This window comes from Podospora bellae-mahoneyi, chromosome 5, assembly GCF_035222275.1.
Source record: "Podospora bellae-mahoneyi strain CBS 112042 chromosome 5, whole genome shotgun sequence".
Taxonomy (NCBI): Eukaryota; Fungi; Ascomycota; class Sordariomycetes; order Sordariales; family Podosporaceae; genus Podospora; species Podospora bellae-mahoneyi.
The window spans coordinates 2,118,416-2,144,927 of NC_085884.1; the positions used below are offsets into that span (position 1 = coordinate 2,118,416).

Sequence of the window (26,512 nt, forward strand, 5' to 3'; positions counted from 1 at the left end):
CTTCATGACACATCCGTGCAGACCGGACTGTGTGAAAAAGCTTGTTACTTGCAGCTGAGACATGTCTGTCGGAGACTATCCAGCGCAAAAAAAATCATCAGATGACATGACGACATTTTACTTTTTCTCTCAACAACGACAAAATGTTTCATCTCATTACTCCAACAGTAACAAACAGGACGCACAAGAGAAGAAAACAGAAAAGGGAAAGACAAAAACAAGGATCCTCCTATATCCTTATGCGGGTGTGCCTATATGTATATACGTACTGCTTTTTGTGCCAAAGTTGTGTGTGGTGTTGAAAAAAAGGTAAAAAGCGAATGTGTTTGTGTTTGTGTGAGAAAGCGATCCCCTATCCTCAACCCCAGCTCACGAGCAACCCGACCCCTTTGACTCCATCCAAAAAGGGGGTATAATGTTCCAACCATCCGATGTGCTTACATCCCATCGTCATCACCACCCTCTTCCCCCCAACCCTTCCTCATACCCAATGCTCACTTTCCCTTCTTGGTATCCCCCATCTTGCGTTAACAACGGCAATGACAACAACAACAACAACAACAACAAAACACCCTCCTCAACAAAAACAACAGCACCAACGAAGAGAAAACACTTTACCAAAAAAACAAGAAGAAAAAAAGAACAACGAGACATAACTCCCCTCAACTAAATCGCCTTCCCAACACTCCTCCCACTCCCCCCAGTCCCCACCCTCCTAATCCTCTCCATCCCCCCCTCCTCCTCATCCCTCCATCCACCCGTCCCAGTAGTCGGACTCCCACCCCTAGCCACAACCGCTGGCCCAACATCCGGCCCGGGATCCCTCCACCCCCCACCTTCCTCAAACCCCCCCAAACTACTCACCCCACTAGAGTACTTGCTCGAAAAGCTCTCCGCCCTCTGGCCCCTTTTCACCACCACCGCCGACTGCGGCTTCCTAATAACCACACTCCCACTCACGCTCCCTGTCCCTACCGTCCCTGCCGTAGACGAAATAATGCTCGCCTTTTTCCCTTCAATCAGGATAGGAGGGGGTATATTCCCCATGCCGAGGAACTCTGGCCTTTCAAGGTCAAAGGGGTCAGAGCGGAATTTGTTGCGGCCCGGGATGGTGGTTGTTGTTACTGTGGTGGTGAAGGAGTCGCGGATGCTGTCGCGGTATAGGGTTGATTGTTCGCGGGGGGGACCACCGGTGGTAGTAAAAGATTGGCCTCGGGAGCGGCGGATGTCGGATATGTAGGTTGTTGGTTTGCCTATGGCGTTGGCGTCGGAGAAGGGGTTCAACGGCGGGGGTTGGGCTGAGGAGCGGGGAGGGAGGGTGACGGCGTTGGCGTCGCTGAAGGGGTTGTTGTTGTTGTTGTTGTTGTTGTTGTTGTTTTGGGAGGTGGAGGAAGAAAAGGGGTTGAGTCCGGAGAGGAAGTGATCTGTGCTAGAGGTGCTCCTCCGGTTGTTGCGCGACAGTGACCCGCGGCGGCGTTGGGCTTCGTGGTCGAGTTCGGATTCGTCCATTCCTAGCAGGGTCAGAAAGTCGGGTTGTTGTTGGTTTTGGCTGGGCAGGTTGTTGGCCATGGCGTTCTTCTCCGCGGTGGCGTTGTAGTTGCCCATCGCTGCTAGGTTGTCACTTGCCGGGTCTCGGTTCTTGAAGCCAATATCGGGTTTCATCCGGGAGAAGAAGTCGACGAATCGGTCTCTGGCTGATGCTTCACCTCCGCGGGTGTTGACTCCTGCTGAGCCGTTCCTGCTGTGGGCGATGTCGTTCGCGTCGATGAACTGCGACGTGCCCCGGTCCAGGTTGACCGAGTGCGAGCTGCTGCCTCCTGTCTTGTTTCTGACGTGGGCGCGGAACTTGTTGAAGTTGATCCCCAGGGCCGCCTTGACTTTCTCGCTCACTGGGGTTGGACCGATGCTCCCTCGCTGGATGATATAGGGGCCCCCTTTTTCGTGTCTGTCAAAGGAGGTCGCATCGAGCGGAGTCAGAAGAGTGCTCCGTCTTTTCCTGAGCATCCGACGCCTCCACCACCAGAAGAAGAAGGCCAGTATGCTGAGGGCAACCACACCTCCGATGACACCTCCTGCCACGGCCAAGGTTGATTGCACTGCGTTGCTGTTGGAAGCTCCTGATGAACCTGCTGTCATGTCGGTATCGGGAAAGGCTCCACCACCAGCCGTGCCCTGAGGCGGCACGCCCCCAATGGTGGGCGAGACCGGTGTTGCTGCTGGGCCCCCATCAGGAAAGACTCCCGGGGGACGCGATAGAGAATCCGAACTGTCCGTCTCCGAAGTCCCTGGCAGCGCATTGGTAGAAGAGGCTATTACTCTGTTATCAGTCTGACTGTTCCGCGTGGCAGACGGCTCAACCATGAACTGCTGAGACGGGGCAAGTTCTGCAATGACAGTGAAGGACTGGAGATTAGCGCCAGCATCAGGCTGGAGTACAATAGGCAGAGGAGACAACGACGACACCGGCGGCGGGGGGGCGACCGGCGGCGGAGAGATCTCGGCTGGTGCCTGTACCACTTGCACCGATTCTGGCGCTGGGCTGGGAGGTGTAATGATGGGTGAGTTGATGACAGCCGGGGGGGAGCTCGTCGTACTTGGAGCAACAATCTCTTGCTCTACTTCATTGCCATCATTGGCAGCAGGATCTGCTCTGTTGTCTCCTGCCCCTACCACTACCACTGCTGTCGTCTCGGCTGGTGCTGGCTCGGGCGTCGGCGTCGGCTGGACCTCGATGATGGCTGGCGGCGGTGTCGTCTGGACGGGGGCTGGCGTGTTCACGTCGGGCGACGCAACTGCCACCTTGGGTATTGCCGTACATCTCCTCCCCTCGATCGATGTGAAGAATGCTCCCGCTGGGAGGTTGTTTGATGCCATCTTGTTCTCTTTGTTTTTTCTAAACCCCTGCACACACTCTCTCTCAATCGTGTTCGGTTCGGCGAGGCCAGTCGCTATCGAAGGAAAGGTCAAAAAATACAATCAAAAAAAGGGCGACTCAAAAGAAGCGAAGATGCTTGGCATCTAGGGCCTTCTAGGGCATTGCTAGAATCATAAGATGAGTATGAAAAGAAGAGAGAGAGAACGGGCAGGTATCTCCTGTCGAAGGAGATGGCAAACAAGTGACGGCCTGCGGCTAAAGTTGAACTCAACACAACACCCAGAAAGTGGTGATGCCGGGTGAATAGACGAGGAGACGGGGAGGGAGAGGATGAGATCTGAGGTTGGGGATAGGGCACGGTGGTGAGAGAGGCACGACTGGCGCTCTCACGATGTGCCCCTCGCTCGACGGCAGCATGTCCCAAAGGGGACGACTCTGACATTCAGCACGGGCAGCATGATGGTTGGCAGTGGTTTGATGGACGACAGTAGGGGTTCTGGGCGAGCTGCCATTGGCTGGACGAGGACAAGACGTCGGAGAGCACGCGCAGGGGATCACCCGTGAGGCTCTTGATCTGAGTGTGGTTCCAGAAACGTTGTGGTGGTGCTGACCCCTGTCCTGTGACAGTCTTGAGGCATCTTCCCCGCTGCCCCTTTTTGCGGGGAACGGGCGCTTGTTCTGGGCAGTGGTGATGTTAGCCAGAGGCAGTCAAAGACGAGATGAACCATGGTGAAGATGAGTATAAACTGTAGGATGCGAGTGTCGACATGTATATTGTCAGAAATGTCGGTGCTGCTCACTCCAGAGGCCCAGCAAGTGAGAGTTGCTCCGTACCTTAGCCAAATGTTCATCAGCCAGACTGAGGTTGGCATTGGAGAAACACAGATGGTTGAGCATCTTCTGAAACAGGGACTGTTCGGCAGGGGAAACGCCGGATCCGCTTCAGTGCACCACCACACCACCATTTGACAAGCTCAAAATGCCCCAATTGGGTTTAGCTGTGGTCGTTGATGCGAACGCGATGGCGCGAGGTCCCGCGACAACGGGCACGTCCGACCGAACCCCCGGGAAGCGGAGCCCAAGCTTCGGACCCCACGCCGCCATCCCCGTTCAGGCCGGAGAGGAGATTGTAGAATGCGGTTGGGTGATGCTTCGAGTCGTCGCCTTACGTGGCAGTTTGAGACGAAGAACTTGAGATGAACCCAACTGAGGAAGACAACGAATAATACATGAATCCGCCCACCGCCGAACGAGACTGCGTGGACGCACGGTTCATTTCGGTTCGGCACGCTCTCTTATGCAACGCCAACGAATGTCAACTCCCCCGCTTCCCGCCCCTCCGAAGGTGTATTCGTAGCTCTCCACCGCCGCCAGAACCACTGCTGCTTTTCCTCGAAGTAGAGGAGAGACTACGGAGTAATCAATTCTAATCGAATTCCTGTGCTTCCATCACACACACACACACACACACACACACACACACACACACACAGTTGTGTGCGAGCCCAGACCTGATCGGTGATAACAGCTAAGGTCCCCTGTGCCTAGGCGTCTGTCGTTTCGATTCCTGATCAACCTCGCTTCCTTTCCCCGCAAAACAGCCTTACCTAAGTAATCAAAATGTTTGGAAGTCTACATACCCTCAGTGAGTAATCACCGTTCGACTCATTTCCATACAGTCAGTCATCAGTCATCAGTCAAGTCAGTTCCCCCTTGGCGTGACACAAGAGAGACCGCTCCTTCCGTCCGTCGGAAGCACTGGCACTGGCACTGGCACTGGCTAGCTAGTTAGTACCTGACGGCGGCTGCCGTGTCCATGAGCCATGAGTTCAAACAGACCCAAACGGCGTCGGATGGCGTCGCGGAAAGAACCGTTGCCAGTTGTCTTTGCCTGCCCAGTTGCTAGCTTCCATCCGTCTCTTAAGGTTTATGCGGCAGTTGACGTCCGCTGTGTGATCGTCATTTGGCCTTTTCTGATGAGATGGTTTAGTTCCTGCCGCGCCGGTATTGTCCAACATCAAGCCCGAGGACATCCCACCGCCTACACCTATCAATTTTCCCCAATGCTATCCCCAGGTCCAGAATGACGATCAGCAACAAACCGACTCGGCTCCTGAGGGCCGGGCCCGGAAGCCGGTTACGAAGTTGCTGCAGAGCATAGTGCGGCCAACTGACCTGTCCATATCGCACCTGGAAGCCTTGGGAGTGCACGTCGTCCCGGACTCGCCCCCCCAGGAGCTCGTCCCAGACCCGTCCTTCATCCCGGACTTTGCTGCTTGGGATGCCCTCTCAGGTGAGGAGGCCCATCTGAAAAACGAATCTACCAGGAAACGTCTGAACAATGGCGCACTGTCCCCCGGCTGCCAGACTTACCTGGACCGGAAGCGTGAGCTGTCTATCGACAATGATGCCGCCTACCGGACCGTCCGTAGGTTGCCCGCCCCCAAAGGTCAACCTCAAGCTCGGTTAGGAAATGCCTATGAGTTCTACCGTCACCTCGAGCTGTTCACATCCTACTGGGATGACACCTCGAAACCAACACCGCCTGGGCCTAAGCCAGCAGAAACCACATCTTCAGAAACTGCCAGTGGCGCAGAAAGTGACGCCAAAGAGAAGGAAGACGATGCCAACACCCCCAAGAAAGCCCAATACTTCAGGACTTTTTCCGGTGACAAGATGCCCCCGGACTACCGCGGCGGCATGGTCACCGCCTTCCTCAAGCTCGTAGCCTACGACTTTGGCTGCAACGTCACCTCCCCCCGTGTCGAACCCCGTCTCCTCATCACCACCAACCAGTCTTCCCCCCGGTCTCGCAGTTCCTACTTTACCTCCGGATGCACATTCCTCTTCCGCTCACCCACCACCCGTGAAGCCGCCCGCGCCGGTGTAGTCGAAGGCCCCCTCGCCACCGTCTCAGCCCGGCACACCACCGCCTTCCCCCCAAACCCCTCAACAGACAGGGAATCCCTCCTCGACCTCTCCCGCGAGCTCATCGCAGCCCTCATCACAGCCCAGCACCGCGCCCGCGAAGGGAAAACAGAGAAACGTATCGGGGAAAACGCCTGGTGGGCCACCAAGCCCAGGTGGGGAGGCGGTCCGGGAGGTCCCATAGGAAGGGAAATCGAAGCCCAATCCGCCAAGTCAACCCACGACGTCATCCTCGGCGACAAGGACGTCCCTCCTCCCCCTGTTGTCCCCCCTTCTCCTGCTATTCCCTCTTCGCCAGCACCCCCTCCTTCCTCGGCACCATCAATAACCAGCTCCCTCGCCCGCCGGCCTTATTCTTCGCTTTCCCCCTCCTCCTCAAGAAGTAGCTCCAGCTCTGGCTCAAGCTCGAAACGTCTAAAGACAAAGTCGGCCAAAGACGGAAAGCAAAACCCTATTTATGACGCGTACCGCCGTGTTCAACCTCCTAACTCGACGTGGGACAAAAAGGCAAAGTATACTGCTATTGGAAGGGTCAAAACAGCGGGGTATGATGATATTTTTGTCATTTCCGGGTTATTCCACCACATCAGCGTTGTCCGCGTCAGGGTGCCAAACAGGTTGTTGGAAGTGCTAGAGGGGGATTTGAACGAGATTGACAAGAGGGGGGGAAGGAGCTGGGGGAAGATTGAGGTGAGAAGGAGTCAGTGGTTTGACTTCTTCAAGGTGGAGGAGAGGATCGAGGCGGTGCAGCTGCTTTGGGGGCTTATGGCTTGGTTGATGAGGGAGGAGGAGACGGGGCAGGGGGCAGGGGATGTGGTTATGAGTGGTTGAGGTTGGGAGGGGGTTGGAAATGAAAGGATAAAGATGAAGTGGGAATTTAATGGGATATATATGTAGCAGATGGAAGGATCTAAAAAGATGACAGCAAAGCACAAAAGTGGATTCGGGACAGGGTACTACATATCTGCCATTTCGGTGTACTCGTTGCATTATTTCTGATGTTAAAAGGGTGAAAAGGATTTCATAAGTCATCAACATCGTCAAAACCCCAAGATCAAGAGAACCCAACATTTGTTGCTTGACCGTCAAAGTGGCAAGAAATAAGAGACAACAGACATTAGAAAGTGAGTAGAAAGTGAGAGACATATATATGTACCCCCAGGAGACTTGTAGCAATTAGCGAGCGACCCTTTTTGCTCCTCGGCCAAAATGAAAGAAAGAACCAAAATTCATATCATTTTTTATCATTTTTCCTCTGAACAAATCACCGACCCTCACATAATTCCTGCATCCCTATCCTACAATAAAAGCCATGACATACATCAAAAACAATCCCAAATACTCAAAAGATTCTTCAACTTCTCCCTACCAAAAAATACACCAGTAGATTTTTTCTTTTGTGTGACATCCAAAAGGGGATACAAGAAAAACCCTCAAATCGTATATACAATTTCATGCCAAGTGATTATTATCTTAATAGGAACGCCCTCACATGACAAAGAGCAAGTTCGTATCTGTTAACCTCCCCCAAACACATCCCCTTTTGGTTAGTAAAAACTTTGTTCTCTTCAATCCGGACGCGCTTTGAACGTGGTCACAAGGTAGGGCGCGATCTCACCAAGAGGGTGACTGCACGAGAGCTGCGGCTTTTGGGTGTAACGCGTCTGTAGCTCGTCGCGGATGCTATTGAGGAGCTGCACATAGCTCTGCTGGGGGTTCTTTTTGAGCGAGTTGATAAAGGCCCAGGACATGGCTCCAGTCGCTTGAGAAGCAATCGTGGCGTCGGCACTGTAGGTGGTGTGTGTTAGCTCACGGTTGCTTCTGATAGGAATGGGTGACCAGTGAAGGGGTGACCGAGTTCATCGGCCCCAAACGCCAAGCAAGGCCGCAACTCTGGACCAACAAACGGAAACCAAAATAGAAATAATAAAAAAGCCATGCCTCGTCGCATGATACTACCGTATCGACCCTGCAAAATCAAATAGGAAAAGCAAAAAAAGGGGATGGGTGTCACAGAATGTTAGTCATGAAAAAAGGGGGGTACGAACGAAGTCTGGTCGTCTTTGCTTCCGGACAACATGACAACATCGGCACGCGAGGTCTTCGTCGCGAGGGTACGGGCGTGGGCATCTTCGCCATTGCTGGCCTTCTTAAAGAAACCCATGATATTGCTGGCAACACCACTGAGATCGCCCTGGCTGTAGGCGGAAATAACACCGAGAAGACCTTGGCCGGCCTCCTTGGCAAGGTTGGGCTCCTTGAGGATACCCTGGGTGGAGTAGATGTAGGGAAGATCGAGCGCGGTTCCGGAATGGCACGAGTCGAAGATGGCTGTCAAGCGAACGCCTGCTTGTAGTGGGCGCACCATGATTCTGTGCATCTCGTCATCCGTGATGTGCCCGACTTGCCGGAAGTCGACCGGGTAGATGACCTCGTCATATCCGTCCTCCTCGTCACCATCAAGATCCTTCGTCTGACCACCGTGACCAGAGTAGTGGAAGAAAAGGGAGTCGTTAGGGCGAGCATCCTTGACGAGCCAATGCATAGCCCTCAAGATGTTCTGTTTGGTCGGTTGGCTCATGGGGTTCTGCTGGTCGTCCGTAAGAATGACCATATCCTCTCGCTTGTAGCCAAATCTTTCCACCAGATACGAGGACATGTTCCTAACGTCATTGATACACCCACGAAGCTGGCCGCGTTGCGAGAAGTAGTTGATTCCGATCAGTAGAGCTTTCCTTTTCCCTGTACATTGTGAGTACTGGAAGGCATAGCCTTGCGGAGCACCATATCCAAAGTGCTGAGGAGCTTGGGGTGGCGGAGGAGGGGCACCGTGGTTCCCGTGAACGTAAGAGTTGGAGTTTACGGTCGGCATGTCTGATGTTTTGTTTAGCAATGGGCGTATATATGTCTCCCTCACTTGGGGCCCAATCGCCGGTTCCACTCACTCGGTCGTCCGTATTGTGGTTGTTGTTGCGGTGGTTGCTGTTGCGGTGGGGGTTGGTGGTAGCCTTGTGGAGGCGGCTATACCATATGTATTTAGCTTCAAGATCCTCTGATCCAGGCCAACGGAGAACACACCTGCTGATAGCCATATTGCTGGCCTAGCGGAGGTTGTTGGTAGCCATATTGGCCCTGAGGTGGAGGGGCCTGCTGGTAACCGTAGTTCTGGGGACTGTGAGGCCCATGTCAGTCAAGACGGTCGAGTTTTGAAGACGCGGGTGTAAAGGCCGTACGGGTAGTAGCCAGCATACTGCTGTTGCGGCGGAGGAGCGTATCCTCCCGCATAACCGGCACCAGGAAACCCAGACATTCTTTCAGGAAAGCAAAAGGGAAACAGAGGGAGGGGTTGTTGTTATCGGCGGGCGGCCAACAGGCCTTGGTCGAGCGGCAAAGGACGCGGCGTCGGTGTGTATCTATGGACTGGGAGAGCAGAGAGCAAAAGAGCTCTGGGCAGGTCGTCAATACAGTTAAATATGCTCTTTCCAAAAAAAAAAAAAATCCGGGACAGACGCGTTGGAAAGGCACCCCTTCTTGGCGTGGAAGTATGGGGACAGGGGGTGGAGGGGAGAGGGTTCGGTAATCGCGAGGGTTGTCAATGTTGATGTCTAGCAAGCCGCAGCAATTCATTCGCATGAGCATGCGCTGAGCCCCTCCGAGGCAAGATGTGGCGTGCGGGATCAAGCGTCTAGCGATACGACGAAGGACGGTAAAGGACCCGGAGCGCTCCCGACGGAGCGGTCAAGGACAGGACAAGGGCAGTTCACATCGACTTACCTGCAGCTTGGGATTCGGATTCGGGGGACGGACGAGGAACGGAGGAATTACGGAAAGCGTCGTTTAGCAGCGCAGTTGGGACGAGGGGAAACGTTGACTGAGTGGCGATTGCGGCGGGGAGAGGAGAGAGAGCTTTGAGCTACTCGAGTGAGAAAAAGAGTCTGGCCAACGTGCTGACAACCACAGCACAACACAGCAAAGCCAGGTGAGGCGAGCAGGTGGACAAGTCAAGACCGGGGTGGGGTTGATGATGGCTGGTTGCGGGCAATCTAGATCTTCGATTGGGCACAGGGCTAGCCGTGCAGGGTTCATGCTGATCACTGCCAAGCACGTGGAGTTCCGAGGTCGACTGCGTAAGGACAAGAAACCACCGACTGCTGCCAGGCTGCCGACTGCCCCTCATTCCATCATCGCCATGGCTGATGTCTCATTCAATCTCTAGACTTCCAGGAATTCCCAATCGCCATCCAGAAGACGCTCTCTGGAACGGTTTGCCCCTTTCCTGTACATGCGCCGCGGGCACGTTACGCGCCGCTTGGTTCGTCGAGGCTATCCGTTTTCAGCTGTGCATGCTTAGGTCGCTACCTTTATCACAAAGTCTATCAGCTACCGGACGATTAAAGCGTTGCCCATAGGCCCCAGCTGAATTTAACTTTAGATCTCTCGGGGGTGCTATCCAAGAGGAGCCTCTCCTCCGAATCATCATCGACCTCAGAAGACTTCAATTAACAGTTTCGGGATATGGCACCCCCCACGCATGCCGGAGTCAAAGTTCCCTCATCACAGCCTTCAATTTCTCTCACCATCTCGATCAGTTGACCGAGGAAGCACCTCATGTTTAGACCTTTCCCAGCACGTCCTGCATCATCACACAAATTACACTGAAATAGGGATCCCCGCCGAGATATTGTGCTCCAAGTGCCGGCGGTGCACATGCAGCCCCGGACACCACTAACCCTTTAGCAAGCCGCCACATCCGCTTCCAGACACCATTGGGCCATGAAGGGATTTTGCTCACCATCGACTTCCCGCTTTCTCCCAGTCCCCACGAAGACATGTCGTTCGAGATGTACATTGGCGTTGATGTATGGCGCCCAAGTTGGATTAGCTCCGGTCTTCACCGGCAGGTTCCATTGGCTGGATCCTCGAAATCGTCAGTGTGGAGCTGCTGAACAGCCCCCGTGGACCACTCACGACTCCGCTACCAGCAGGGGGCTTGCAGACGAGCTTGGGCCATATCAAACCTCCAACCTCCAATCTCCATCCTCCAACGAGCTCTCAGAAACGCCATCTCGATAACCACGCGTGGGAGCATTTTCTGTCTTCTTTGGCGGGAGCGAGATTTCGTTTCGAGATGAGATGTCTCAACACGCGGATGCCACCTTTCGCTTTCATAATAACGCAAAGAGTTGAGAGGTCCAGAATCTCGATATATCTAACAGCCCAACTCCAAGAATCCCCCAACCAATCGAGGGCAGGCCGAATTCACATCAGAACATGGCATTGCATAGCACTCATTGCATCGTGGTCATGCACCCTCGCTGATATAAAATACCCCCCAGCCCGGATGAAACATCGAAGCTCATCCACACGCTCTTGCACAGCCCTATGTAAAACAATGGAGCTGTGGCATGGCAGCCACACACTCACAGACCACAACTTTGTGTTTCTCCGAGCCATTCAGCATCCAAGACTACAAACTAGCGCAGAGAAACTTCAAGCCTCACAAGGTACTGGTCCCTGAATGTCTTAGATGGCCCTCCCTCCCCGTCTCAGACGGCGAACGAGGGCTGTGCAACGTTTCCCCACAGCATTGATGACAAAAACGGTGGATGGAGAAACCCAGGAGGAGGCCTTAAACGGCCCTTTTGTCCCCAAGAAGCCTCAGGCAACACTCTCTCCACTCCACCATCAAAGCAAATCAAGTTAGCTCCCGAGGATGACAGCTGAATGTGCATCATGTAATGCTACCAGATCCCTGGGAGCACCCGGCCCGGGGTGAACGGGGAGCATGTGCCACACTTCTTCCGCTGGCTACCACCCTGCCGGATCCTCCGTCTCGGTCCCTGATCCGGTTTAAATCAAGTTTTCTTCGTTCTAATTCTAGGCTGGTTACCTCCGGTGGTAATGCTCAGACGGGCACTACGGGCAAAATCCGGGGTAGCACGCAGCTGACCATCTTGGTTTACAATGCCCCATCGGAGATGCAAAAGGCCATAGCCTACTTTCCTACTCGTCAGCTAGCTACTCATACTCCCACATCAACGTCAGATCTGACTCTCGCTCTATCTCGGCAACCAACAGACTTCAGCACTGCCCCCCTTCCTGACCACCCAAATGTTGGTCATTGTGGTGGGTAAGGTGAGTTTGTAGGAGGAGGGTATAGGTGCTGCAATGCACATGTCTCACATATAGACCTTGACTACTTGACAAGCAATATCAGAAGAGACGAAGGGGGTGGTAGTATGACACAAACATGATATCGCACCAACGCGGTGACCAGTACAAGCAGCCGTCCATTCATGCTCACGATCTATAATCGTCAACTCTAATAGTAGGATGCGTTGGCACCTTGCTAAGGTCTCTCTAAAGACTACCAATCCGTTTACGATACACTTGGACCAAAAAGCTAAACCTTGAGGAAAAAATCAAAAAACAACCATGGAAGTAACAGCATCAATACATGAAAATACATGAGGTATACACAGAAACCAAGGATTACCTTCCAACCCATCTTTCCCCTTCTTCCCTCCATCTCTTTTTGTAATTACCCAGTCCTCTTCCTGAGCAACAACACTTTCTTCCCATCCAACAAATCTCTTTTTTGATCTGGCCGACGACCTTGTCAAAAAAGCCGTCTATTTGCATCCAGAACCTTGCCTGAAGCCTCCTAGTGATATCAAGGACTACTTTGGATGATCCAGAATCAGGTAGATAGTAGCCGCCAAATATCATCCGGCACCTCTGGTCCATTTCGGAGGAGTCGATGGCGTTGCCATAAAGCTACCAGCAACTGGTAAGATTCTGTTATCGTACTTCAGGGTATCTTCCAAAGGCTGCTACAAATGTTGCTTTGGTAATCTTGCCCTGGTGGGCATCGCCTTTCCACCTCTCGTCTGGGAACTCCTTCCTGGGGTGTAGAGTTAGTCTGTGTCATTTTAGAGCAACTGGGCTGATGTTTCGAGGTTACGCCCTCGAGGGCCTTCCAAACCAATTTGACGTCCCTAAGACTATTGACGTAGTGATCGGGTCTGTGTCCGCAGTCTGGTTCTTGGTGGACGTCAGTGTCGATATAATCCCCGATCTCATAACAGCGTCAACCACGCTCCTCTGTACCGACAAGAGACATAGGTGCAATCAACCCTGACGCGCGGTTACAGTATTGACCATATGTTGAGAAGCATACCTCGGCCTTGCACAACAGTCGGTGTGTCTGCGAAACGAGCTAATGTATCTTAAAAGATAGTTACTGCGCCTCAAACGATAGCTGCATACCTTGAAATATAGTCGGTGAGCCTCTTGAGATGGCCGGGTTCGGAGTTATGACCAAAATGTCTTCTGAGGGGCATTATTATAGCCGTTCTGATTGTCCGGCTTTTGCCACTGTCGCTTCCTCGAACTGTATCAAACATTCTGGCCGCGTGAACTCTTCTCAACGAGCATCTGACGCTGGTTCGTAGATGAGGTCTTCGAATTGAACTGGATTCATCATATCGTACGCAATCATCATCTCACGGCCGTTTTGGGTGTTCAAAACATATATGGTCCCATGCAGGTCGTGCCCGTCAGTGATCTGTCACGTAGAGTTTTGGACGTCTTCCCCAGTTGCCGTTGCCCTTGCAGCATTACGGACCTGAGTCCTCTCGGGCTCAGGAATACTACTAGGGTGCGGGATATGTGCCCCGGCCTTCCAGGTTTCGGAATAATGCTGAAATGGATGCAACCACCAGGCTGACTGTGCCAGTTGATGTACGGCTACATGCTAGTGGCCGAGAACCAAGAAGTCTTCAAGCCGAGGCCGGAGAGGTTTGAACTTCCCATCGTTCCCTTCTGCACTGCTCGAAAATCGGGGTTCAATCCTAAACTCCTCTTCTGCGAAGAAGTACTGGTACCGGTAGAGCCGTTGAATCACCATTGCGGGGCACATCAGATGCATCGGGTTGGCATCTCTGAGCTTATTAAGGGTCTCAATGACAACTTGCCTGATTTGTTTGTTGATATGGTCGAAAAGTGGAAGCAGGAGAATGGGTCCGGCGAGGGCTTGACAATATTCTCGATTTCGACATCGGGGTTCATTTCATAGACCGCACGATACTCGTTGTCTTCCTGCTTGAGATATGCTACAACTGGCGCCTCACTCTTTCCACCACGTTCCAGGAAAACACGCTGGGTATCACCGATATCTTGTCGTGTAAAAGTCTGTGTCTTCTGTAGCCCACTGCTTGCGCAACAAATACAGGAGGAATCGCTTGGTCTTCTCGAGGGCGTCCTTTTGTCAGTACTCTACCATCGGGATCAAGTAGTCTGTCCGTTGTCCAGACACACAATTCAGTTTGGCGAGGCCAGAGTTCTTTCCGGTAATCCGGTCCGATTTGACATGCTTCTCGATACTTTCCTTGTTGATCTTGGCGCCTATGAGAAAAATAGGGGACATGTTAGACATATCGATGCCGCAGAGAACAGCCTTGCCCCTGATTAGCTGTTTGTAGAAGCTTTCTGCCTGTTTTCTGCGGATGGTCCGCGGAACTAGTGTAGATCGTCCGAAGTAGTAAATATCGTACTGGTCAAGACCCATCACATAATCTCCCCAGTAAATTCAGTTGACTTGACTATCAGCTCACCCTCTGTGCTGGGTGAAACCTCAGTCCGGGGAGTTTTGACGGGAGTCAGATCCTCAATCCGAGTGCTCAGGCAGCGGATGCTCTGGTTGGAGGTGAGACGATGGGATCCCAGTATTATCGCCAGCCACATATGTCAAGTGGTGCTGACCGTTGGCAGAAGCAAGGGGGGTATATGGAGGTTGCTTCCATCGCCACGGATAGCCATCTGAGCATGATCGCAAATTCGGATAACTTAGCTGATGGCGTTTTCTACTTGCTGATACTGTTGCTGCCTTGGCGAGCCAGCACAAGAGTGTTGGGGATTGTGTTGGTCGCTTCGAAGAACACGAGTAGACGGCCTCCAAGTCAAAAAAATTGGTCTCATATATTCTGGAAGGAAGCTAGCGTTGGGAGTCGTAAGCAGCTCAGGATGATGCTCACACAATATAAGCGAAGCCCTGAAGTCGATAACATCTCAATTTTGCTTGGTAGATGATTGAGCCATCTCTGAGACGGTTGGATATGAGGTACGTGAGAGGAATCGGAGAGTGAATTTGGATGGTGCCAGCTCCCAACATTCGCTACCCGGTTCATTGGTATAGATGCTGGTATTTCTCTGCCGATTTCCAATCGAAAATAAAATTATATAATTGTTGATGATGAAAGTGCTGGTCGCAAATTTCCGCGGGTTGAGCGTGACTTCCTCTTGCGAATTTTTTCTTTACACTAACTGGATCTTACCAGGCAAGAGCCAGGTCGGTGTACTAATCGTACCTTCTATAAACATATTTAAGCAATAAAATGCAGCCAATAATTGACATAGTGATCTTCAAACCCAAAATCTAGCCCTGTGCCAAAAGTCTTTTTATTGTGGTCGACATCATATACATTCAAGTCATCAGTTCTACCCAACTCGGTGAGAGTCTCCTGTAAGTCCAACCGAAGCAGCCAAACTATTTCAAGATCAATAGCAGTATAATGTAATGAATAAACATATCATATATGTTAAGCAACCCAGTTTTAATACCCGTTCCACGTAAGACCTAAAGATCACGAAACCGTTGACAGCACCCAGTGCACCATCAGATTGCTTGGCCAAAGTCCCTCCATTTTATGACAGTTATACGTAACTAAGGTACCTATCTTGTGGCATTTCCGGTAACACAATCACGACTCATCTGACTACCCCAACTTTCGCAGTTTCAAGATTTATTTACAGAGTAGACTGTACCTTTGTTTACTATGCACGTTAACGTATTATTTACAGCTATCGATCCCAAGGTAAATAGTGCAACTGAATCATATTAGTAGGCACCAGACTCATTTTTATGTAATAATTCATTGTTTTCCGATGATCAGAACTATATTCTTGTCTTCAACTCTCACCAAGTCCCTCCCATAATTCACGGGATAAACCCACGCATTTAGCTCTTCTTAGGTATCTCAGGTTACCGCCTCGTTAAAATACCTTAGCATTCACCATAGCTTATTTAGTCTGCAATTCATTGGAATGGATATAATTAACCGGCGCCTCTCTGCCCAAGTTATGTGGTGGTGCAATTAAAAAAAAATCGAGAGAAAAAAAAATCGAGAGAAAAAAAAATCGAGAGAAAAAAAAATCGAGAGAAAAAAAAATCGAGAGAAAAAAAAATCGAGAGAAAAAAAAATCGAGAGAAAAAAAAATCGAGAGAAAAAAAAAAAAAAAAGGAGGTCCAGGTGAGGTTGGTACCACACATTAGCCACATTTCTCCTTTCCAAATCAACCAACAGTTAGCATCGGTCAGCATGGCAGAGTGGTCTAATGCGTTAGACTTGAATATCCATCACATTCAGGTATCTAATTCCTTCGGGAGCGTAGGTTCGAACCCTACTGCTGACGATAATCTTTTGCATTTTTCCACACCTCACCCATCTCATAAATCATGAAGGAGATCTTTTTGTGAGCATAGAGACAAATCATTGACTCTTTTTTATATTTCACCTGGTTTGATTATGTTATGGCAATGATATGACCGCGCAAACGCCCAAAGACTTCAGCAATGTACATTTACAATAGGAATATGAAAACGCTAGCTAGCTAAAACTTACATCAGTAGGTATTCCCGGCATGCATGCCTCTTTTCTTGCGTTCCTTAGCCTCCGAGGAAACAAAACTCCAATTCAGGCCCCGCGTAATCATGAATGCCAAGCCCATACTTACTCCATGCCCAAGTAATAACAACAAAATGGAAACGATGCGCTAGAGATGTACAGCATTTTCCAGGTACAGATACATACCAACATGAATATTTCTTCAACCTAAACCTCTTCAGTAATAATTTCCTACCCCGTCACCTCCCCCAGCTTGATAACCTCCCCCGCCGCCGCCGCCTTGATACCCACCGTTATTATTCGACTTGTTATTTTGCTGATTATTCGCATGGTAGAATCCAGGGTTAGAGGGATTCGAAGGCCCCTTGGGGATAGGCTGCTGTGTATCCTCGTACATGGCTGCAAACCCTCCCTGGCTATCTCTCCCGCCAACATCGTCAAGCGACTTGTAGTGATGAGTGTGATGACCTCCCCTGTCTCCCCCACCACGACCGCCGCGGGCCCCCTTAGGAGCCCCTCCGCGTTGGCCCCTGAAGTTTCCACCACCTCCTCTTCCACCACCCCGACCAAAACCACCGCCACCTCCCCGATTCCCTCCCCGACTGGCCTGTGGAAAGTTATTTTGGTTGTTATTATTGCTATTGAAATTCCTCCCACCGCCACCAGCACCAGTCGGAGGATGGTGGTGATGGTTCCCCTGTCTCGACCGGAAATCATCCTCATGAGCGGTATGCTTCCTCTTCGCTCCTCTAAAGTAGCCGCCGTCGTAAGAACCCTCCCTATGACTCGTCCCATCAATGCGCAGCAGCACTTTCTCGGCAACCTTTGTCTCAAACACAAACGCCTGCTCCGGAGAAACCGGCTTCCAATGCTGAATCTTTGCGGCATCCGCGTGTCTCGCGCCCCTCCTGAGGGCGAGGACGACCAGTGGGACCGGGTTTCCAGTGTGGTATGACGCGTCTGCAGGGACAGGCTTCAGAGAAACAGCCCAGACGTTGTCTTCAAAGCAAGCCGTGCCACTGACTTCCCAGCTCATCCTCTTGCCCCAACCACCGACTTTCCGAAGCAGATCCTCCGGACAAGGACGAGGGCAAATCATGATGTTATTAGCATGCAGCTTAATCTCGCTGTCGGGAAGGTTGGGGATTGGCATTAGGTCCAGCAACCGTCGCGTGTCGGTGCTAGAGATTAGATACCCCGTCCAGAAAACTTGTCTTTTGATCACCCAGCGCTCGCCTCGGGAGCCGCGTCGTCTCTTGGTCAGTGACGCGTTGTGATCTTTGATAATGGACCGAACCTCGGCCACTTCCACCACCGGGTCGAGATAGGCTGCCATGTCTGCCACGTGAATCACTTCCCCATTGATCGGGCCTCTCGTCGGCGAGGTATCCTGTTGCTCGTTGAAGTTCGCCAAGAAAGTCTGAAAGCTCTTGACGTGCTTTATTCTGTCTTCGTAGATACGAATCTCTTTCGCATGTCTGTATGTTTCCATCAAAGCTCTGAGATATTTCTCCTTGAAGTCGAGTGTGCTGGTGAAATGCTGGTTATCAGGGCCGACGGCGGGCTTGAGACAAACCATGTCGAACTCGAGACCCTTGCTCTTTACTATCCGCTTAATCAGTTCACTGAAACCGGATTCGGATCGACCGGTCAACAGGACGCAGAAAGCATCCTTTTGTTGTGTGCTCAGTTGGACGAGCTCGACAATCTTCTCGTTCCACCATCCCTCCCATGCGCGCGGCTCCTCTTTCGCGATGCCTTCGCCCGTCGCGGCGAGAATCCGGGAATCGTGCCACCATCCACCGTTTACAAACGCATCGGGGTTCGAGAGTGTGCCTATCGTTGGGTTGTTCCAGATCTTGGGATTGGGTAAAGGGGTTTTGAAGACTGGCGCGCAGCGCGTTCTGTTAGCGACTGGTTATGTCATATCGAGGATGCACCAAGGGATATCTTACGGGTATTATCAAAATCGTAGATGTGAATCGCCTGGATCTTGTCGACAGCTATGATGCGACGCGGTATTAGTACTCATCTCCGACTCAGTCAGGGACCACTCAAGATAATGCGAACGAACCTGGGAGCTGCTTGTTGAGGATGGACCACCTGCCCATCGCAGTGACAGTATGTTGGGGGCTTACAGCAGGACTGCCGCCATTGGCTTGACTGACGGTGCCAAAACTGCCATTGTTGAAGGCGGAAAAGGCTGATGTTCCCATGACTTGTCGTACCAATGTTTTCTTACGCGAGACGTGTTGCAGGAGTAAGGACCATGGCGAGCTCATCACTTGCGACGACGAAAGGCTGAAGGCGATGAACTAGGCGCTAACAATTTCACGTTCGCCTTGCTGCAGTCTGCATGGATGTCTGGAAAGAGTGGGGCGAGCCACGGAAGCCAAGTTTGAGTTTTGGGACTTGCAAGTCTCTAATATGCACTTATCCGAGTCAGGACGTATCACCTATAATTGCATGTCTATAACCTCAATTCCCCGAGCGGATATGTGGTCAACTCGAGCGACTTAATATCGAATTTGCTAGTGTCTTCATCCCTTCTGAGCGGCCAAGTAGATAACGCGACCTGTGGTATATATCTCTCCATACAATGCAAAGGAAAATCCAAGTATTTTTTCTCGAAACCAACGCCAAAAATGAACCTCCCCATACAACGCCTTGCCCTAGTCTTTGTTCGATCCGAACCGCAGAAGCGTACCGTAGATGGAACTGATGAAGATCATGAATGGAACTGAAAATTAACACGCCTTTAAGCAATATCGATCTCCATGTCCATCTTGGGCTTCACAGGGCCGTTGTCCACCCCGAGACCCGAAGCAGCGTTCGCCTCTTTGTGAGTGAAAGCGCCATCCTTGAGCTGCTTCAATCTATCAAAATTGTTAGCATGACTGTTCTCTACAGGTCATTGCTGAGATGTCGCTTACTGTCTCCTATGAGGCTTGCCCTTCTTGTGAGAGGTCAGGTTGGTCTCGCTGTCGAACCACTTGGCGCATGGGATGCAGTAGTGCTGCCCCAGACTGGGGAGATCCTCTACATCCTTGGTCTCCTTGTAGAGCTCAAGATGTCTTGGAGAGGCAATGTCAGAGGCAATCTGGTCCAGGTCGCTAGGAGAAGTGTTAGTTGATGTCCTGTTCTCATGTAATTTTGGTCTGTGCATCACAACTCACCGACGTCTCCGCCTCGTCTTGGCCATCGAACGTTTTGCAAAGACCCCCATTTTATCGATGGATTTTCGATCTGTGTGGCTGTTTTTACGTGTGTCAAGTTACAAATGCGTGGTGGGCTGGATGGGCGCTGGCGGTATCAATTGGTACCGATTCTCAATTCTGAACGTGGGGCAAGATTTTGGCAGTAACATTTTTCTGTGCTACAGCTAGATATGGCCCGAGCTTTTTGGTGGGGCGCCGTTATGTCCGAACATTTCAACGACGTTCTTTTGGAGCCGCATTTTTGAAAGTGAAATATTCGCAATTCTGACATTCACCTTCAGAACACATCGCCACGTCCAAAATCGTCGCCTCAGCTCAAAAAAACGTCGCCATTCCGACGCTGAGCGGCAACCGGAGCTACAGGATTATCGCCCTCGAATCTCCATGTCTCCGCCGAGCGGTTCAAAGGCCGAGCCGGCAAGGCCCCGGGTGGCCCCACTTTCAGGTCTCCAGGTCAGCAGAAAATTTCATGGCAGCTTTCCTTGTGCCCGCGCGCCAAGACCTCTTGATATTTTGGCGCCATAACGTTTAAAGTACCCGCTCCACGAACCGGGAGACCCGTTTCGGATCCCACCAGATGCCGAACCCGTTAGGAACCTCCAAACAGCACAACTAGCTGGCCGTGAGGACAGCTGCGCTCATGAGACTGTCCCGGTGCACCGACGGATATACCGGTGTCGTTGTGGCGGCCGGTGCTCTTTATACCAGACGGCATGCGGAGTTGTGATCAACGGGGTTGTTGCGTCACTTTTTAGCCTTGCAGGGTTGGCGAGAGGCTCTTATCGCGTGTCACCCCGCGTTTTATCGAGATGCCACCCATAGTTGACAGGTTTTGACGCAAGCGTGCCGTCTGTCTCCTCTTCATAGCGCTGTGTCAGTGAACGATGTACAAGACGCTTGGAGCTGCGGAAACAGTCTCCCATCCTCAAATATCTGTTCTATGTGTCCTACAAGTTGTGGTAGAAGTGGTCGGTGATTGGTTATACCATCCCCGGCATTGGCTAGAATCTTTGAAGAAGACCCCACGTGGGGAACTTGGGAATGGATTCGAGCTCGGTGACTGGCGGAAAATGCTGCGGGATTTCGCCGTGATGGAAATGAAGCTCATCAGAAGAGCTCCTGTCCCAATGTCAAGCTTATGATAATTTCAGGAGAGGCTGTGATCTTGCCCAGCGCTTGTTGGCGGCTTGAGAGGCACATGAATCAGCTGCAGCACATGTCATCAGCACCGTAGCACCCCCAAGCCTCAGATACCCCGGTCGTAAGCTCCGGCTTGAAACAACCACAACCCCTGTGAAGCTTGAGGGAGTCGAAATTCCATGTTTGATTGAGAAGAGCTTCGAGGCTCTTTGTTGTCTCCGTAGCCAATACCTCTAGAGATCAGGAGGGAAACAGGTCGCTGCCTCGGCTATTCGTGCTCGCGTCGGTCGGTGCTGTCGTTACCCTTCATCCGATATCCCTGCCCCTCATTGGCAGCAGAGCAAGCGTCTGCGAGGCCAGGTACCGCTCGCAGCTGCAGCCTCCTCTCGCTAGTCTCTCAGGGTGCCAACCCAGAAACCCTGGTGTTGTTTTGTCGTGTGTGTGTGCCCGTGGTCGCCCAATGTCTCTTTGTGCTTGGCGTCCCCCAGGCCACGGCAACGGGATCAAAGACAGTGGTGACAATTCAGGACTCATAGACAGATAGCAGCAATAAGGGCTGGGCATGCGACATAGACCACTCACGCGGCTTTGATCGGAAAAAGAACAGCCATAAGGGGAAGGGATTGGGGAGAGGGCTAACCTGATTCGAGCTGGCAGCGATGTCATGTCCTGCGATCCAGTGCTCCCCCACAATGCGGGAGAGCATAATCGGCGGGGTTCTGATTGGCCAGCTGGCAGGTCTCCATCCAGACGAGATACTTTCTCGGCTATGACGGTGGCAGCAGCTCCAGCAACAGGTCCTCCCGTTGCCACTTATGACCTAAAATCCCTCCTTGCGAGTTTCTTGCTATCTTTTTAAATTCTCCTCCACTTTTTCGCTCTTCTCTTCCTCCAGAAGCCACCTGGTTTGCAACGTCAACACCTTCTACCTCAATTAACTCTGTGAAGCTGCGCTCACCGAGCTGATCGTAAGGCAAGATGATGGCTACTCGTCAGCTCCTGGGCGCTGCCCGGAGCCGCGCTGTCGGCAGCGCGAGCCTGGGCCTCCGGCGCACCATGGCTACCGTCTCCGACTCTGCCCTTGACAAGAAGGTGAGCACTCGACAGGCTGGGAGGACAACCTGGGAAGCACTGGTGATCATTGCTTATCTGACACATGCTCGCGCAAACAGGTCAAGCAGAACAACTGGGAGGAGGGCAACTTCATCAACTACAAGAAGATGTCTGAGAACCTCGCCATTGTCCGTTCCAGACTCAACCGTCCTCTCGCCTATGCCGAGAAGATTCTCTACTCCCACTTGGACGATCCCCATGGACAGGAGATCGAGCGTGGTGTCTCCTACCTCAGACTTCGCCCCGACCGCGTTGCCTGCCAGGATGCTACCGCCCAGATGGCCATCCTTCAGTTCATGTCCGCCGGCATGCCCTCCGTCGCCAACCCCACTACCGTCCACTGCGACCACTTGATTGAGGCTCAGCAGGGTGGTGAGAAGGATTTGGCTCGCGCTGTTGGTATCAACAAGGAGGTCTACGACTTCCTTGCCTCTGCTTGCGGTATGTTCTCCCTGTGCTCTCAGCACTTTTTTCAACTTGGTTTAGAACAATATACTAACATATGTAAACAGCTAAATATAACATGTAACATATGCGTATTCCTGCCATCGAGAACGATTTACTGACATGATTACAGCGGTTTCTGGAAGCCCGGCTCTGGTATCATTCATCAGATTCTTTTGGAGAACTATGCTTTCCCCGGTGGTCTCCTTATCGGCACTGATTCCCATACCCCCAACGCTGGTGTAAGTTGAATGCGATGGCAAAAGAAAATCAGGCGCTGACAGGAAATAGGGTCTCGGTATGGCTGCCATTGGTGTCGGTGGTGCTGACGCTGTCGATGTTATGGCCAACCTCCCCTGGGAGTTGAAGGCGTAAGTGCTTTTAGCGTAAAGCTTAAAATGTGCGCAGCGCTAACATTTTCATAGTCCCAAGGTTATCGGTGTTAAGCTGACTGGCTCTCTCTCTGGCTGGACTTCTCCCAAGGATATCATTCTCAAGGTTGCTGGCATTCTCACCGTCAAGGGTGGCACTGGTGCCATCGTTGAGTACTTCGGCCCTGGTGTCGACAGCTTGTCTGCCACTGGTATGGGTACCATCTGCAACATGGGTGCTGAGATTGGTGCCACCACCTCCCTCTTCCCCTTCAACGACCGCATGTACGACTACCTCAAGGCCACCAAGCGTACCGAGATCGGTGACTTCGCCCGCTCTTACGCCAAGGAGCTCCGCCAGGATGACGGTGCCGAGTACGACCAGCTCATCGAGATCAACCTCTCTGAGCTCGAGCCCCATATCAACGGTCCCTTCACTCCCGATCTTGCTACCCCCATCTCCAAGTTCGCCGAGGCTGCCAAGGCCAACAACTGGCCCGATGAGGTCAAGGTCGGTCTTATCGGCTCTTGCACCAACTCCTCGTACGAGGATATGTCCCGCGCCGCCTCCATCGCCCGCGATGCCCTCAACCACGGCATCAAGTCCAAGGCTCTCTTCACCGTCACCCCCGGTTCCGAGCAGATTCGCGCCACCATTGCCCGTGATGGCCAGCTCCAGACCTTCGAGGAGTTCGGTGGTGTCGTTCTTGCCAACGCTTGCGGCCCCTGCATTGGTCAGTGGGATCGTCAGGACGTGAAGAAGGGCGAGGCCAACTCCATCATCTCTTCCTACAACCGTAACTTCACCGGCCGTAACGATGGTAACCCCGCCACTCACTCCTTCGTCACCTCCCCCGATCTCGTCGTCGCCATGTCCATTGCCGGCTCTCTCTCCTTCAACCCCCTCACCGATACCCTGAAGGACAAGGATGGCAAGGACTTCAAGCTCTCTCCTCCCACCGGCAACGGTCTCCCCGAGAGAGGCTACGACCCCGGCCAGGACACCTACCAGGCTCCCCCTAAGGACCGTGCCAACGTCACTGTCCAGGTCTCCCCCACCTCCGACCGTCTCCAGCTCCTCTCTCCCTTCAACGCTTGGGACGGCAAGGATGCCACTGACATGCCCATCCTCATCAAGGCCCAGGGCAAGACCACCACCGATCACATTTCTATGGCCGGTCCTTGGCTCAAGTACCGTGGTCATCTCGACAACATCTCCAACAACATGTTGATTGGTGCCATCAACGCTGCCAACGGTGAGGCCAACAAGATCAAGAACTTCACCACTGGTGAGTGGGATGCCGTCCCCGCTGTTGCCCGTGACTACAAGGCCAAGGGCATCCGTTGGGTCGTTATCGGTGATTGGAACTACGGTGAGGGTTCTTCTCGTGAGCACGCCGCTCTTGAGCCCCGCCACCTTGGTGGTCTCGCCATCATCACCCGCTCTTTCGCTCGTATCCACGAGACCAACCTCAAGAAGCAGGGTATGCTTCCTCTCACCTTCTCCGACCCCGCCGACTACGACAGGATCAACCCCGATGACAAGGTCGACATCCTCTGCACTGAGCTTGCTGTTGGCAAGCCCATCACTCTCCGTGTCAAGCCCGCCAACGGTGAGGCTTTCGAGATCCCCCTCTCGCACACCTTCAACGAGGCCCAGATTGAATGGTTCAAGAACGGTTCCGCTCTCAACACCATGGCCAAGAAGGCCAAGAACTAAAATACCCCAAAATGTGACGTGTGTCATGAATCGGAGAATGAGAATGGTGGTGTGAGGGCCGACAGGAAAGATCGGCGGCTTCTGGAACTATGGGAATTGGCGTAACCGCAGCAACTGTTTCCTTTTGTATGTATAGTCATGGCCTTGCATTTCAATGGTACTTGTCATTTATATGAATCTGGTGTCTGGGCTGTTGTTCAATGGTTTGTGTGGAATCTGGAATTTCACCGGTATACATTGGAGTTAAGGGAACACCGCGTTCTTTGTAAGTATACCGCTGGTGTATCGCTATCAATTACGTACGATGAATAAAGATTTGAAGAAAACTAACCGTTGTAATATCTTGAAATGTCGTCATGTGTTGTATCAGCCTTATGCTACTAATTTTGGCAAAGATGCACCAACGTGGGGGGCCGCACGTTGTTAAATAATTTATTTTTTTGGGTTGGATATCCTTACCTGAGTTTACGCTACATATTGGCGAAGATGCCGGCCGGCAAGAGCCATTTTCCATATTATGCATTTATCGGGTTGATCAAATGCCAAACCAACCGTTATCCTTATCGCCGTGCAGCTGTCAGCATGTTTACAGGGTGGATTATGAGGTAGGGTCCATCGCGCATCCGTCCAATTCCCTTAATGCATGCGCGGTTGGCTGAGGTCTCTTCTACTTTGGTTATTGTGGTTTCTTCCCGCATTTTCCCACTCTTGATTTTATGTCGTATACGCTAGAAGCGAGGTTTTGTTGAGGCATCCGGCGACGAAGCGAATGACCTGACCACGACCATAATCGCAACGAAGCGAGCCGGTCGAACAGCCCAACGAAAGCGACGCAGGAAAAAGGGGCCTACCAGAAGAGAAGGGATACGCAGTAATTGGTCCTGGAACATCACGACGATTCGGTTATATAACAGTTTAATCACAACTTTACGTTTTCTCAACACTTACCGTATTTTCCAGGAATAGATACAACCAAATCAGACACCATGCCACCCAACATCACCGCGCTCAACACCACCCGCGCGCGAACTTACGTCTTCCGGCTGCCGCTGTTTACACGAGTGGTAATAATTGCGATTGTTGGATTCTGGCTGGCGGGGTTACAGAGCATCGTTGATATTCAACAATGGGGGGCGCTGATACCGGACGAGATGGGAGTTGCTACTCGTATGCTTGCCCAATAACCCAAAAGAAGATAGACAACAAGACAGGGCTGACTGACGTTGGGGATAGTATACCGCATGAACACCTTTCCATTTATCCACCTCAACATTTTCCACGCTGTGATGAACATACTCGCCTTGACACCTCTGATGGAGAGGTTTGAGGCTGAGTACGGCACGCTGAACTGCCTGGCGTTATTCTTTGGGCGTGAGTATCCCATCTGTGAACACTATGGAGTGACACGCTGACAAATAATAGCATTAACAACCATCCCCGCGTTTCTGTACGTCGGTTTGGAGAAATTCGTTTTGGGTAACAACGTTGCGGTCATGGGTGCGAGCATGTGGGTGTTTTTGCTGCTCGGGGTGGAGGCGGTCAAGACTTACAAGGTCAATCCGAACTTTGTCATTGGGACGTACAGTATTCCTACTTGGACGACGCCGATTTGGGTGCTGTTTGCGATGGTGGTGTTGGTGCCGAGCTCGAGCTTTTGGGGACATGCGGCTGGGTTGGTGGTTGGTTATGGTGGTATGTTTTCCTCAACTCTTAACAAGAAAGAAAAGAGACAATGTGCTGACGTGAAGGGTGTAGCTGGTTTGGGCTATGTTAAGTACCTTGCGCCACCAGAGAAGATTCTGAGATGGATCGAGGGGAAGCTGAATCTGCTGGGGAGACTGCCGCACTATGTGAGCATTGACCAGAAGACGTATGGCAGGTTTGGAGTGCTGCCTTCGAATAACACCCCTGCTGCTGCTTCACCAGGTGTTGCGTTGGGGTTGGTCGGGAGTACCCAGAGGTTAGGACCTTAGATTTGGGGGACGGGGATTGGGATTATGAGGCGATGTCTTGTATGA

General features: G+C 52.0%; 8 protein-coding genes and 1 non-coding gene across 9 annotated transcripts; 4 read left to right on the forward strand and 5 right to left on the reverse strand.

Annotated features, from left to right (window-relative positions):
- Positions 1–130: 130 nt before the first annotated feature.
- On the forward strand, positions 131–6,634 carry QC761_505930 (uncharacterized protein; the record flags this gene model as incomplete). The annotated part of the gene is made up of 2 exons (XM_062879813.1): positions 131–4,520; positions 4,866–6,634. The coding sequence occupies exons 1-2, from the start codon at positions 4,496–4,498 to the stop codon at positions 6,632–6,634; spliced, it is 1,794 nt and encodes a 597-aa protein (XP_062730984.1). The 5' UTR covers positions 131–4,495.
- Positions 667–2,874, reverse strand: QC761_505920 (uncharacterized protein; the record flags this gene model as incomplete). Its single annotated transcript, XM_062879812.1, has 1 exon — positions 667–2,874. The coding sequence occupies one exon, from the start codon at positions 2,872–2,874 to the stop codon at positions 667–669; it is 2,208 nt and encodes a 735-aa protein (XP_062730985.1).
- QC761_0080070 (uncharacterized protein) lies at positions 3,318–4,217 on the reverse strand (the record flags this gene model as incomplete). The annotated part of the gene is made up of 2 exons (XM_062872832.1): positions 3,710–4,217; positions 3,318–3,527 (listed from the first exon to the last, which is right to left on the reverse strand). The coding sequence occupies exons 1-2, from the start codon at positions 3,770–3,772 to the stop codon at positions 3,318–3,320; spliced, it is 273 nt and encodes a 90-aa protein (XP_062730986.1). The 5' UTR covers positions 3,773–4,217.
- Positions 6,635–6,807: 173 nt separating the features above from the next.
- Positions 6,808–10,808, reverse strand: MCA1_2 (Ca(2+)-dependent cysteine protease). The gene is given in 7 exon segments (XM_062879814.1): positions 6,808–6,927; positions 6,939–7,317; positions 7,422–7,591; positions 7,852–8,677; positions 8,749–8,824; positions 8,882–8,975; positions 9,037–10,808. 6 exon segments carry the CDS (start codon positions 9,111–9,113, stop codon positions 7,292–7,294), a joined length of 1,269 nt encoding a protein of 422 aa, XP_062730987.1. The 5' UTR covers positions 9,114–10,808; the 3' UTR covers positions 6,808–6,927; positions 6,939–7,291.
- A 5,368-nt stretch (positions 10,809–16,176) lies between these two features.
- Positions 16,177–16,276, forward strand: QC761_0080090. Its single transcript has one exon. It is a non-coding gene; the product is annotated as a tRNA-Ser (tRNA).
- Positions 16,277–16,382: 106 nt separating this feature from the next.
- On the reverse strand, positions 16,383–18,770 carry QC761_505950 (uncharacterized protein; the record flags this gene model as incomplete). The annotated part of the gene is made up of 2 exons (XM_062879815.1): positions 16,383–18,375; positions 18,563–18,770. The coding sequence occupies 2 exons, from the start codon at positions 18,768–18,770 to the stop codon at positions 16,706–16,708; spliced, it is 1,878 nt and encodes a 625-aa protein (XP_062730988.1). The 3' UTR covers positions 16,383–16,705.
- A 476-nt stretch (positions 18,771–19,246) lies between these two features.
- Positions 19,247–21,497, reverse strand: QC761_505960 (uncharacterized protein; the record flags this gene model as incomplete). Its single annotated transcript, XM_062879816.1, has 3 exons — positions 19,665–21,497; positions 19,422–19,601; positions 19,247–19,364 (listed from the first exon to the last, which is right to left on the reverse strand). Exons 1-3 carry the CDS (start codon positions 19,712–19,714, stop codon positions 19,247–19,249), a joined length of 348 nt encoding a protein of 115 aa, XP_062730989.1. The 5' UTR covers positions 19,715–21,497.
- Positions 21,498–21,637: 140 nt separating this feature from the next.
- ACO1 (Aconitate hydratase mitochondrial) lies at positions 21,638–24,835 on the forward strand. The gene is made up of 5 exons (XM_062879817.1): positions 21,638–21,938; positions 22,019–22,413; positions 22,537–22,645; positions 22,695–22,774; positions 22,829–24,835. The coding sequence occupies exons 1-5, from the start codon at positions 21,825–21,827 to the stop codon at positions 24,492–24,494; spliced, it is 2,364 nt and encodes a 787-aa protein (XP_062730990.1). The 5' UTR covers positions 21,638–21,824; the 3' UTR covers positions 24,495–24,835.
- A 128-nt stretch (positions 24,836–24,963) lies between these two features.
- Positions 24,964–26,467, forward strand: RBD2 (putative rhomboid protease; the record flags this gene model as incomplete). The annotated part of the gene is given in 5 exon segments (XM_062879818.1): positions 24,964–25,078; positions 25,087–25,661; positions 25,728–25,865; positions 25,917–26,186; positions 26,250–26,467. Coding segments are annotated over 4 exon segments (807 nt in total). The 5' UTR covers positions 24,964–25,078; positions 25,087–25,480.
- Positions 26,468–26,512: the final 45 nt, after the last annotated feature.